The sequence below is a fragment of the Neomonachus schauinslandi genome, chromosome X (assembly GCF_002201575.2).
Source record: "Neomonachus schauinslandi chromosome X, ASM220157v2, whole genome shotgun sequence".
NCBI classification, from domain to species: Eukaryota; Metazoa; Chordata; class Mammalia; order Carnivora; family Phocidae; genus Neomonachus; species Neomonachus schauinslandi.
This window is the reverse complement of record NC_058419.1, coordinates 88,265,630-88,279,448: the sequence shown is the minus strand read 5'-3', so window position 1 is coordinate 88,279,448 and position 13,819 is coordinate 88,265,630. Positions and strand designations below refer to the sequence as shown.

The 13,819-nt window shown below is 41.4% G+C and overlaps 2 protein-coding genes across 2 annotated transcripts in view; one reads left to right on the top strand and one right to left on the bottom strand.

The window, feature by feature from the left end:
* EFHC2 (EF-hand domain containing 2) overlaps positions 1-13,819 on the bottom strand; it is a 191,353-nt gene that overhangs the window by 127,220 nt on the left and 50,314 nt on the right. The gene's annotated exons all lie outside the window — the stretch shown is intronic.
* Positions 2,634-5,388, top strand: LOC110572787 (putative deoxyribonuclease TATDN2). Its single transcript, XM_044911891.1, is given in 3 exon segments — positions 2,634-2,662; positions 3,317-3,511; positions 3,513-5,388. Coding segments are annotated over 3 exon segments (2,100 nt in total).

Below are 13,819 nucleotides of genomic sequence, written 5' to 3'. Positions count from 1 at the left end.
AGCCTAAATATCCAGCATTACAGTTAGGTAAACTGTGCATCCACTACAATCAGGAATGGAACAAAAATGCCCCTACTGACAAATGGTATTATTCAATACCATTTTGAGGAGTTCTGGACAATGTCAGAAGGTATGAAATAAAAATATTAACAAGAAAGAGAGAAAAGTATTATATGCTGATAAAATAATGGCATAAGCAAAGGCTGAGTAACTAAGAATAAATAAAAGACTGCAGCATAACCACAGATAAATCAAAAATATTCTTAGGGGCACCTGGGTGGCACAGTTGGTTAAGCATCCGACTCTTGATCTCACCTCAGGTCTTGATCTCAGGGTAGTGAGTTCAAGGCCCACCTCAGGCTTCATGCTGCATGTGGAGTCTACTTAAATTAAAAAAAATAAAATAAAAAGTAATAAAAATATTCTCATGTAGGGACGCCTGGGTGGCTCAGTTGGTTAAGCAACTGCCTTCGGCTCAGGTCATGATCCTGGAGTCCCTGGATCGAGTCCCGCATCGGGCTCCCTGCTCAGCAGGGAGTCTGCTTCTCCCTCTGACCCTCCCCCCCTTATGTTCTCTCTCTCTCAAATAAATAAATATTTAAAAAAAATATATTCTCATGTACTAGCAATAACCAGCTGAAAATATGGTGGGATGGGAAAGTATGTTCACAATAGAATAAAAAATTACAAAACACTTAAAAATAGCTTTAATGAAAACTCTGTGACCCAGATAAAAGCCTAAAAACACTTACTTAAAAATACAGATGAACTTGACAAATAGGTGGAATATATTCTAGATAAGCAGACTAAAATAACATATTTTAAATTCATTGCTGTTTTAGAAAAATTTGAAAAAAATAATTCTAGGTCCAGCTGATGAAATAAACAAGTCTGCTTATTAAAGAAAATTATAAAAATTAAGGGTAACGGAGGGGACCTAACTCTCCCAGATTTTATACCTTACTATAATTTAATGCTTCAATTATTAAAATAGTACAACACCACAGTAACAAGAAACACAATAATATGTGAAAAAGAAAAATGGTCTGGAAATAGACTCTATTACATACAGAATTTTTAAAAAAAATATATTTTATTCATTTATTTGAGAGAGAGAGCATGAGAGAGCACAAGCAGGGGGAGTGGGACGGGGAGAGGGAGAAGGAGAAGCAGACTCCCGGATGAGCAGGGAGCCCAGTGCGGGACGTGATCCCAGGACCCTGGGATCATGACCTGAGCTGAAGGCAGACACTTAACCGACTAAACCACCCAGGTGGCCCACATACAGGAATTTAACACATGAAAAAGGAACCACATATCAATAAGTGGAAAAAGTGCTAACTTAGAATAGCATCAAGTATATCCCAACCTAAAATACATTATAACCCCAAATACATGCCAGATGGATTATCAGCTTAAATATAACAAATCACCCCCTGTACCTACCTCCCAAATATGTGTGTGTGTGTGTGTGTGTCAAAGCCTTGAAAGGAAGGATGACCATTCTAGACTTAGGAAAAAAAGAAAATTATGAAAGAAAAAAAATTAAGGTGAGTATAAAAACAAGTTATAACCTCAATAGAATAAAATATAAGTAAAAAATAAACATACTAACAAAAAAAATTTTAACATGACAGTTTATTTTATAAAAATATATTTAACTAACTTTTAAAAGACCCTAAAAAAGGATGAAAAAGGGACTTAAAATTCACCAGAGGGTTGATAAAGAAAAGAAATGTTTGCTCTAAGAAATTATCAGATGATGGGCGCCTGGGTGGCTCAGTCGTTAAGCATCTGCCTTGGGCTCAGGTCATGATCCCAGGGTTCTGGGATCGAACCCCGCATCAGGCTCCCTGCTCAGAGGGAAGCCTGCTTCTCCCTCTCCCACTCCCCCTGCTTGTGTTCCTGCTCTCGCTGTGTCTCTCTGTCAAATAAATAAATAAAATCTTAAAAAAAAAAAAATTATCAGATGAGAGCGAATTAAAATGAGGCATGGGTTTTGTTTCTCCTACAAAATGGGCCTGGTGGGATTATTCATCATGGATGGGATTTTAAACTACTACAGTTCTTCTAGGGCAATGTGGTGCTATGAGGAGCCATTTTTAAATTCCTATACTTCTTCTCAGGAACTCCATTTCTGGGCATGTAGCCCAAAGAAACAAACCAAAATATGGAGAAACATATGTGCAGAGATGTTCTTTGCAGCGTTTTTTTTTTTTCAAATAGGAAAAAAAAACTCGAGTGAGGGAGCCTAAAAACTTAACAGAAAGGGAAGGGTTTGGTGAATTATGGCACATCTATGTACTCTGAGGAATATTATGAAGGCACTAGTATGATGTTTTCAAAAACTATACAGCAGTTAAGAAAAATACTTAGGATACGCAGAAATGTTCAGCAAAAAAAACCCCACAGAACTGAAAATGGTAATATACTATAATTATAACTATGTTTTTTAAAAGCATGTACATTTAAACTATGTTTTAAAAACCATGTTTTTCTGAAAGAATGGGGGAAAAAAGGAACAAACAGCAAACGATGGTGACATCTCCTACGGAAGCTTGGCTGGGGCACAGATGGGGGTGGGCCTCTGGGCCACGGAGGCAAGGTGGAAGAGGCAACGGAGGGTAGGGGGGATGGGGCGGCAGGGGCCAACTTACCGGAGGTGGGGGCGGGGGGGACGGCCCCTGGTGGGGGGGGGTATTTCCGGTGGCCAAAACTAGTGAGGGTAGGGGGGTGCGAGCCTCCCCTTTCGCTCCAGTGCTGCGTTGGACCCTAGCTACCCCTTTGGCAGCCTGGACCGCTAGGCTCCGGGTGCCCTGTGTGTGGTCCCCGAAGCACCTTGGAGTCTTTTCAAGGGCTTTGGCATCCTGCAAGGGCCTTGTATTCCAAACCAAATGGAAGCGTCCTATAGTCCCGGAAGTGCTTTGATATCCCCGGAAATAGCTCTGGGCAAAAGAGAAAGTGCTTAGAAATCTTGGAAGCACGTTGCGGCTTGGACGCCAGACCGAGCTTTCCGGAAATCTTGGATCCTTGCGATTTTTCCAAAGCTCTTTGGAGTCACACGCTCTGTTGCAGGACTTTGCCATCTCTAGAACACTGGGAACCATCATGGGCAGCTGAAAGAGTGGGGACAAGGTCGCTAAGCTGCCCGAGCGGCGCGAAGTCCCGCAAGAGCGGCGCGAAGTCCCGCAAGAGCGGCGCGAAGTCCCGCAAGAGCGGCACTCAGGTAGGGTCCCCCGGTAAATTCGGACACCTCTGGGAGACCACTGATGTGCCCCCTCTAGCTGGCCATCTCATAACTCTGTATTACATTCAGGAGAGGCCAGTATCCCCCACCACCTGAGAACACAGAAAAAGGACCTGTGGCCTTCAAGCTGAGGGTTTTCCGGGGTGCAGCCTGCCAGGGGAAATTCCTCCCACCGCCCCCCCAACCACCCCATTCCTCAGGACCAGGTGTGGGTGGAGCCTCTAAAGACTGCGTGATTCGGGGAAGCACTCGGGGCTCCTTTCGTCGGTGGAATCCCCTCCGCACCAACTCGTCTGCGCCCCGTTAGCCCCTCCCTAGAGGAAATGGCTTCTTTTGAGGATGCCTACCGCTTTAGGAGCAATTCCAAACAGAGTTCCCATAACTCCCCAAACTCTGAATTTGCAGCCCAAGCTGAGGGCCAAAATAATGAGACCGAGGAAGCAAACAAGGTCAAGAGAAAGAGTGCTACACTGCACGACCAAAGCTCTCCATCCGTTTACGGGAATGGTATCCAGGGCATCCTGAGAAAACTGATGCCAGAAGGAGAGGAAGCCGCTAGTGCACAACCCAGCACAAGAGAGTGTCCCAACCCTGGACAAAGACCCGCCAGGGTGGTCACCTTCTCTGCTCCTCAGAAAAAGCAACTGCCCGCCCCCGAGGTTAGAGTAGAGAAAGAAAAGATAGCGATAGAGCTCAACAATTTTGGTAACGGGAGAGTGATTATCGATCCGCAGGAGAAACCCTGTAAGAGCGACCAAAAGGTGGTCATTTTTGAAAAAGGCTCTCCAGCCCTAGAATTTCTAGACAAACTTAACTCTCGTTCAGAAATCCAAAAGCATCAAGAAAAGGAGGTCATGGCTGAGCGCCCCTTTTCAGGAAGTCACCTGTCTGGTGTGGAAGAGATACCTGCAGTCAGATTCCCTCAGGAGAATCCAGTCTCCCTGGGTTTCTCAAGCTTTTCAAAGCCTTCACCCTTCACCACTGACCTTGTCCTGGACCAGCCTCCTTTGTACAGGGGTCCCTGGCAAGGCTACCCCAGCTACTGGAGCAACAGTCCCCAGCCTCCCTACTATCCCTCCGTGGGCGGCAGCAGCCACAGCAGCCACAGCTTCTTCAGCGAGTATCCCTCCGGCTCAGAAATGGGCTTCCAAAACTGGCCCAGAGACTGGAAGCCCTTAGAGGAAGGTCAGTCCCAGAATTTTCATTCCTATCGTTTCTCCAGAAGTTTAGAAGCAGAGGAGCAAACCGTCCAAGATGAGACACCATCATATCCTTTTGGAGGACATGCGTCTAATTTCTGGGCCCGGGGCCACTGGAGTCAAGGTCTAGATCAGGGTTTCATTGACACCCATTGCCACTTGGACATTCTCTACTCCAAGCTGTCTTTCAAAGGGACTTTTAGCAAGTTCACAGAAATGTTTAACTACTCCTTCCCTAAGGAATTTCAGGGCTGCATCTCTGATTTCTGTGATCCTCGCACGCTAAGGGATGGCCTCTGGGAGGAGCTGCTGAAAGATGATCTGGTTTGGGGGGCCTTTGGCTGTCACCCCCATTTTGCACGTTACTACAATGACACTCAAGAAAGAAAGGTTCTGCACGCCTTACGGCACCCCAAGGCCATAGCATTTGGAGAAATGGGCTTAGATTACTCTTACAAGTGCACCACGCCTGTCCCACAGCAGCACAGAGTATTCGAGAGACAGCTGCAGCTGGCCGTGTCTCTGAAGAAGCCCTTGGTGATCCACTGCCGAGAAGCTGACGAAGATCTGCTGGGCATCATGAAAAGAAGGGTGCCCCCTGACTACAAGATCCACAGGCACTGCTTCACGGGCAGCTACCCAGTCATCGAGCCCCTCTTGAAGTATTTTCCCAACATGTCTGTGGGGTTCACAGCAGTCCTGACCTACTCTTCCGCCTGGGAGACCCGGGATGCTCTGAGAATGATCCCACTGGACAGAATCGTCGTGGAAACCGATGCGCCCTACTTCCTGCCTCGTGGGGTTCCCAAAAGCGTTTGCCAGTATGCCCACCCGGGCCTGGCCCTGCATACGGTTCGAGAGATTGCCAGAATCAAGGGTCAGCCGCTCTCCTACACCTTGGCCGTCTTGCGTGAGAACACGAGTTACCTCTACAACCTTTAAGCAAAGAGGGCATCGTCAGGAGTCTTCCAGAAAAGGGAGACCAGGAGCCTGACAACACAGACTTGGTTTGAATTCTGCCTGTGTCCCAAGGTCAAGGACATGTTCAGCAAGTCCACCGGGACAGAAGGAGACCATGACAGGACATTTTCCTCAAAATCTCTTCGTAAGACTTCTGCTTCTGGCTGGTAGGGTGGGGTGCAAGAGAGTGGGAGGAGGGTAGGGGGAACTCCCCTCAACATTATCAAGGTTTTTCCTCCCAGCCAAATTGTGCCAGCGTAGGCAGCAAAGAAGGAAGGGTTCCATAGGGTCAATGAGTTGGCTAATCCAAATCCCTGTTCTCTGCCGCCTGGGTTTTTGAGCAGTTGGTGCATAAAAGTCACCCTCCTATTTGCCTTTAAAGAAACAAACAAACAGAAAGGAATGTTGAATTTTAAAAGTGAGCTAGGTAATTTGTTCTGTTGATTCCCAAAATGTATTTGTTATTCTAGGAATTCTATAACCCATATGGTTTGTTGTTAAGTTCATAATTCAGTGGCTGTACAACTTGCAGTGGTTGTACAACTTGCAGTTTCTTATTTCTAAAGATAAACCAACACTTAGCATTTCATCTCAAAGGAAATTGATTTAGGTAAAAATTAGTCTGTTAATAGCCAGAATGGGCCAAGCGGGGGGCGCTCTCCATGGAGGAGCTTAGAGTGATGGGAGTCAGATTAGAACAGCACTGAAATGAGTCAAATCTGAGCTGAACTCCCGACGCTTGTATAATTTCAAACCTCTCACGTAACCAGTGTATTAATAGCAACTATTATTCAGATTGCTCGGACTCTTAACAAGGCTCAACTGTATACCACTTAGAAATACTGTTCTCCTGAAGGACAGAAACGGAGAAGAGCTTCAGCTGCCCACTTGGCAAACAGCCGTCCTCCCCACGAGATTAAAAGGAACCCACATTTTAAGGAAAATATTTGAGTTCCAAAATTTAACTTTGCAAGCCAAAGCACACACCTAAATCCAGGAGTCTCTTGATGAAAATAGGCCCAGCATACTGCAGACTTCTCTACTTTCCTATGGGCCCATTTATCTGGATCCAGAAAAATCAGCTGGCTCCTCACCATCTGGTTCTCAGCTCAGAAGTCTCCTCTAAGAGAAGCCTTCCCTGACTACCACGGATACAGTGCTCACCTCACCTGGGGAGAAAAAACTGCTTGGCTTCCTGTTTTGATATAATCCTAGCACTCAGCACTGTCTGCAACTGTGTATTTACCTGTGTGTTCATTGATTATCTTCCCCACTAGGTTTATAACCTTGTCAGTCCTGTTCACACCCCCATGAACATATACCTTGTACAATAGTTAGAATAACCCCCGTGGCAGTGCAGGCACTCAGCAAAGATTTCTTGAGTTAACCTATGAGCGAACAACGGACTTCACTGACCCCTGCGAGTTAATGACAATATTTAGGTAGGGGGTCAGATATTAGGGAGAGAAGAGAGAAACCATCATATTTCTAGCACCTTTCTCTAACTTAAAAGGCAAGGATTAAAAGGCAGCCATGTTCTGCTGTTTAGAGGTCCTCCATTAAAGAGAAAGAAAGAATAAGGTCAAGCTCTACCAGGAACTTGACAGTTCAGCTTTCCTAGAAATAACACTGAGTAGGTCATAGATTTTTCCCCTTTGCTGGGAATCCATTTTGGAGAAGGAGGAAGTGTCAGTGTAAGAAAGCTGTAAGTGCTTCACTTTGCTTTAGTAGGACCAAAAGAAGTTGATGCAATGGGAAAGGTGCAAGTTGATTATATTTTTTTCATGACCGGAAACCTTCAAAAATGAAGCTGATGTTTTAAGAAGGTTTTTTCTTTTTCCCCATTTAATGTACACTGTAAATAGACTTTGCTCGAAGTGTGTCCCTCAACCCACAGGAGCCCTGACCTTTTTATAAAGGATTGCAGGAAAGAAGGTTCTGTGGACACACATGATGGGGAAACAGTGAGTTCCATATAGTTCTACAGATTTTGGGGGGGGGGAATCTCACATGTCCTTTGATATGCTAATGTGAGCCACAAATCCCCAACTTTCTCAAAGTTACTTCATTGGATTAATTCGAGGTATAATTCAACAAGCTCAAGTTCTTTGGGAACACCAGCTTGGAAAACGACCTCAAGTCACACTTCCACTGTCGCAGTCCCTGTATCACATTGTGGACATGCCCCTACTTCTCACATCTTCTTTCATTGACCTCTCGCTACATAAGATCCACAGAGAACAAAATGTCATTTATCTGGTCCTAGCAAAGTGACGTTACCAAGCGGGCATTTTAAAAATGGGTGTGAGTGAAAAATTGCATTTATAAGTACACATTCCATAAGATAAAAAGAATATGTATACAGTAATTAATTTTCCTCTCCAAAAAGAAATGGAGAAAAGATTTTTCTTACCTGTTCATCTCTCTCTACATTTTTATGGCAAATGCATAGACTATACTCTGCAGTGTTTCTAACACGCAGGAGAGAGCCTTGCCATAATTCAGCTTTATTTCACTGGGAATGAGAGTGAGCAATGTAGTATTCTCTGAGTGTAGTATATCCAGAGCGACCTAAATAAAAAATCTGAATTTTCCTTTACTTATCTCATGAATATAGTATAAAGAGCACTTCATCTATTCCTGTTACTAGTATGTTACTAGTAAAAACAATCAAAACCTTGTGATCGAGATGTGCAAAATTTAGGGCACTCTGTAAATAGCGTTCTAGCGATAGATATTCCATTGAACCTCAAAGAATGATTAGAATTCATATGTTTGCATGGCACTTCAAAACTGGTGTGTCTGCTAGAGGCTTCAGAGAGCCATGAAGGCAACCGGTGATCTAGAAATTCAATTTGCCGTTAGTGGTCCCTGGGCCATTGGTCAGCCCAGAGTCACAAGGCCTCTCGGGCCCATTACCAGGCTCCCTGAACCTTGGCACTCCTTTGACTGCATGTCAATATTTTCTCTTAAATTTTAGAAAGGCAGCTCTTGCCACCTTTTAAAGCTCCAAAAGAATGAACTCCCTACTCAGGGAAAGATTTTGTTGTTTTAGTTGGTCTTTATTCATATTCAAAATTAGTACCTGCTTGTTAAAGGATTTTTGAGACCACTCAAGAGCACAAAGTGGATAAAAAATAGTCCATAATATTTTGGAATAAAAAATCTGAATCATCCTTTACTTATTTCATGAATATAGTAAAGAGCACTTCATCTATTCCCATTACTAGCAAAAACAAACAAACAAAACCTTATGATCGAGATGTGTAAAATTTAGGGCACTCTGTAGTCACTTTAACAACTGGAGTGGCTCCCTGGGTGTGTTCTTGATATTTCCATAGTTATTGCCAATCGCAGTATTGTAGTCCTTGAATCAGGTTTTGCTAATATTTACTAGAATATTCACTTCGTAATTAGCATAAGCTAGACATTTTACGTCCTCTGAATTTGTGATTTAAATACATTATTTTGTGTATCTTGGTTTGCTGTCCTGAGCAAACAAGCTAGAAGTTTGCTAATTCTGTTGTCTGTTTTAAAGATTCAACTCTTAGTTAGACTTTTTATTCAAATCTATTTTGTTTACGGTTTTATAAAATCCTGCGCTTTTTTCCCCCCCCTTCAGTTCTTGGATAGTCTGTTTTATTGTGCTTTTTTTTTTTCCTAATGCCTTACATTAAATGCTTATTTTTGATTTGGGGGGAAAGAACAAGGTATCTGATACCATAAATTTGCCTCTGATTATAACTCTGTTCTATCTATAGGATTTTTAATTTTCATTAAGTTTACTTTTCCACTGTAAAAATTAATAATGTATTACCAATATATGAACAGAGAGGAACAGAAAGTACAGTTTTTTTTTTCCTACTGCCTAGAGCCCACTGTTTTGTTAATGTCTTTCCCTTAAGGTAATTGTGATTATATAGCTATGTCAAATTATATACACTCTTAAAAAATGCATATGGTTTCGTGCCCATACTTACTGAAGATTTACACACTACAACATCCCACCACCAATCAATATACAGTGTTTATGTTCTGGTGTATTTTTATTTTATGTTTTTTTTTTTTTTAAACATAGCTAGAAACACAAAGCATGTATGTTTTTTAAGCAAAGCTAAAGAACATGTGCAGGTCCTAGGGAAAGACGATATAAAGATAAGCTTTTTTTGTTTTGTTTTTCTTTTGATTGAGAGAGATTTTCACTGTATTATTTTTTTAAGAATTTTCAGTTGAAGTATTAATTCGAAAAATTAGTATCTACTGCAACTTATCTAAGTAGAGAAAAGTAATATGTATTTCCTTTTTATCTCCCTATATTGTATTTGGGGCTCATTTCATCGTTGTTCATTATTATTTTATCTTTCAATAAACATTTAAAAGTGTTTCCATGTTTTGAAGTTTATATTTTATAGTCATAAGGTTGTTTCTATTGCTCATCACTAATCCTTTTATTTCATTACTTCCCCATGGTTGAACTGTTTAATTTGCTTTATAATTGGCTAGAGTGCATCTTCAAGCAACTTCCTCAGGAAAAGTATGTGGATGGCGTATTTATGAGAAATCACATTATCTGAATACATCTTTCCACTGCTTTCACTAATGAATAACACCTCGGCTGAGTCTATATTTCTGGGTCACAAACATTTTCTCCTAAAGGTTACAGACATTGCTTCATTGTCTTCTGGCATTTAATGTTGCAGAGAATTCTGATGCCAACTACTTCTTTGGGGGTTAAACTACTTTTTCCGATCAGGATGTTTGGTAATTGCTTTATCCCTGAAATTAACAGAAAAATCCCAAACTAGATCAAATTATTGGTCTCTCTTTTGTTATGTTCCCTGGTACTTGAGAAGCATTCAGTCTTCAGATCTGTGTCTTTTTAAAGTCAAGAAGGTGGAATTTGTTTTTATTATTTTCTTCTAATATGCTTAATTGCTTTGGCTGCTTTTAATCTAGCTTCTAATTCTTTAGGACAACTCTCTGTATATGAGAGCTCCATCCTTTGTCCAGCCTTTCATGATCCATCTTGGTGCTCTTAGAGCTGACCTTCTGCTCCACATTTGGGGAGAATTTCTCAGGTTTGCCTTTGCCATCATTCATCTCTTTTCTCCAACTTCCACTTTTTTCCTTACTAATATAATGCATTTTTGAGTTCCCTCACGTTTCTTCCTTCTTCAGCGAGCTCCCTTTGCCTTTCTGCCCAGAGTCTCATTCAGCAATATTTTAAATTTATTCTCTTGCTGTATTTTCTCCCTCCAGCTTTCACCCCCCCCCCGAGTTTTGCTTTCAGTGTTTCCTTCATTCTGTTACTTCCGTGCACTCAACAGAAAGCACAGAGCAAATTGTTATCTAAAGTATTCATTTTTCCTATAGAAAATATTTTTCTTCCTCTGCCTCTTAAATACTCTGCTCTCCCATTTTCGTCGCAGGCTTTTTGGAAACCCCATGTTGGCTTTCTTTGTTCATTCTTGAACAAAGAGCCATCTATCCAGGCTGGTGTTTTCCCCAAAATAGGGTGGGTAGGTTCCCCCTTTCCCTTCCTTCACCAGCCATTCTGAGGTTTTTTGATGCCGCCTCCCAGTGGGAGGCTGGTTGATAGAAATTCATATACAGCAGGTTAAGAGAAGTAGGGAGGGATGTGGTGGCTGTGGCTAGTTCCCTACGGGAAAAACTTCGCAATTTTCCATATAAACATTTTATAAATTGACCTGACCTCTATCTACTCCAGGAACAGAGTTTATGTAGCCAGTCTTTCCTGCACACGGCCTGTGGCAACAGAGCGATACCCTAATGCAGGGCCTGCTTTTCTTTCAGAGCAACTATTCCTGGGCCTCCTCGTGACACTCCTAAGCCATCAATGGCTGTGTAAATAAGCCAAGTGCAAACCCCTACAGGTGGTCCTAACCGCCCCCCCCAACTCGATTCTTGTCACTTTTTTTTTAGGAAGTGAAACTGCACGTTGTTGGCTTTAGTACATTTCCTCAATATGATCCCATCTGCACTATACCTAGTAGAAATTCATCTAAGTTTTCAGCATATTTCAGCATAAAGATGGACCTACACACACACACACCCGCCCGTCTCCAACACTAATAGTTTCTTCGTATTTTAAAATGGTGCAGTCATTTTAATTGGGATTGTGAAGGTGAAGAGGTTGATCTAAATATCAATGCTCAAGTTAGAATCTCACTCCAAATTCTCAATCTTTTCCTCTCACTTTTTTTTGATAAATTTATGTTCCTATGGATACTGTGTTTAAATAGGCATATCTTATTTTAAGAAAATTCAACTTATACAAATCTGAATCTCATTTAGCTTGTTGAACATAGGAGAGGGTCAATAAAGGTAAGTTGAATAAATGACAAAAAATACAAAAGAGAGAGATGACTTCCAAAGAATTTTTATTACAAAAATATTATCATCATAATATAATATCTACTTATAATCTGTACTCAAATTTTTCATGACTAAATCTAGGGTTTAAGATGAAACACACCTATATGGACAGCATAAGCATCCATCAAATTTATTTTTACTTGTCTGCTGCTTCTTAAGACCTGATTTTATGATGCATAAAAGGGAAAAAAGATGTGGCTAGAATATTAGAACATTCTTCTTGTAGCTTTATCACTAATTAACCATATAACTGGAACAAACCACTGAAACTCCTTTGTTTGCTGGTTAACCTTTCAGCAAAAAATTAGAAAATCAACACTTGCTAACCACAGGACAGTGCAACACTATTTAAAGGACTAAGAAAATTATGTATATATAACAGAGCTTTGGAGAGAAAATGAATGTATAAAAATACTGAATAATATATAAATCAGTGTAGGATGCAAAGCTGGAAGCTTAAAAACACTGTCAAAACCACCTCTAAAATAGTCTTTTCACATCCTTATGGAATCTATTGAGCAAGGCAATTAAAAAACACTTGATATTACTAAGAGAAAAGGTTCAGACCCACTGCTTAAAATCAGGCTTCCTGGGAAAATAATTAGAACTAGAAGGGATTACCTCGTCCAAAAGAAATCATGTTATGAATCATGGAGTTTCGTAAACTGAATAGAGAAAACTGAATACTGAAATATTCATTTAAAAGACAGAAAAGAAAAACAGTATCTACAATATATAAAAGATAAAGGGAAAATATATTTGGTAAAAAAAATACATGTATGACATTTACCAAATATATATATATATATGTATATATATATATGTATATATATACATATATATATATATATATTCCCCCCCCCCGAGGGAATAATATGAGAACTGAGGCAAACACACTCCCCCTCATGCCACCATTTTGAGATACATATTTTAAAGGCTGGATTCCACCTGAAAGAGTCAGAAGAAAGATGCTTAGGTAAGATGACTTGTGTATTCTCTTCCAATCAAAATAATCCATTCTGTAATTCTAGTAATTACCCAATAAACTGGACTCCCCAGTACACTGGATTGCCCTACTGGTTCCAAAGTTTGTTATTTACTTCCCACAAGTGCACCAACAGCTGAGACCACAAAATGGATACTCAGTACAGAAAGGCTCCTTTATCAAAAGGAAAGTAATACAGACCAAGCCAGTGACAGAGCATCTGCCAAATTCAAAGCAGTGTGTGGAGGGTACATCACTCAAGACAATCTCTCTGGCTGCAAGGATTGAGCAGTCAAGTAAGGGAGATTAGACTATATGCAAATAACGCCAAAACAGGGTATGGTATCTCCAAATAATTATAATGCATTGGATATAAAGCTAAAAGCCATTAGGAGAGATTCAATAATATTTTTAAAAATCCATTTGGTGGGGCGCCTGGGTGGCTCAGTTGGTTAGGTGACTGCCTTCGGCTCAGGTCATGATCCTGGAGTCCCGGGATCGAGTCCCACATCGGGCTCCCTGCTCAGCAGGGGGGTCTGTTTCTCCCTCTGATCTTCTTCCCTCTCGTGCTCTCGGTCTCTCATTCTCTCTCAAATAAATAAAAAAAAAAATCTTAAAAAAAATCCATTTGGTGTACATTGCTGAGTCCTGCCATGTGTCAGGCACTGTGCTAGACTCTGAGATTCAACGATAAATGAAAATCGGCAACATTGGTCAAGTAGTTAAAATGGGTCAGACAATGTGTTATATGCTTTTACACTCTTATCTCATTTACTCCTCACAACACATCTACAAAATAGGTGCTATTGTGATCACTGTTTTACAGAAATCAAGGTTTAGGACACTAAGTAATTTACCGAAGGACTCAAAATTAGAGAATGGGACAGCTGGGATTAGAACTCAAACTGCCAGGGTGCCTGGGTGGCTCAGTGGTTAAGCGTCTGCCTTCAGCTCAGGTCATGATCTCCGGATCCTGGGATCGAACCCCGCATCGGCTCCCTGCTTAGCGTGGCGGCGGCGGGGGGGGGGGGG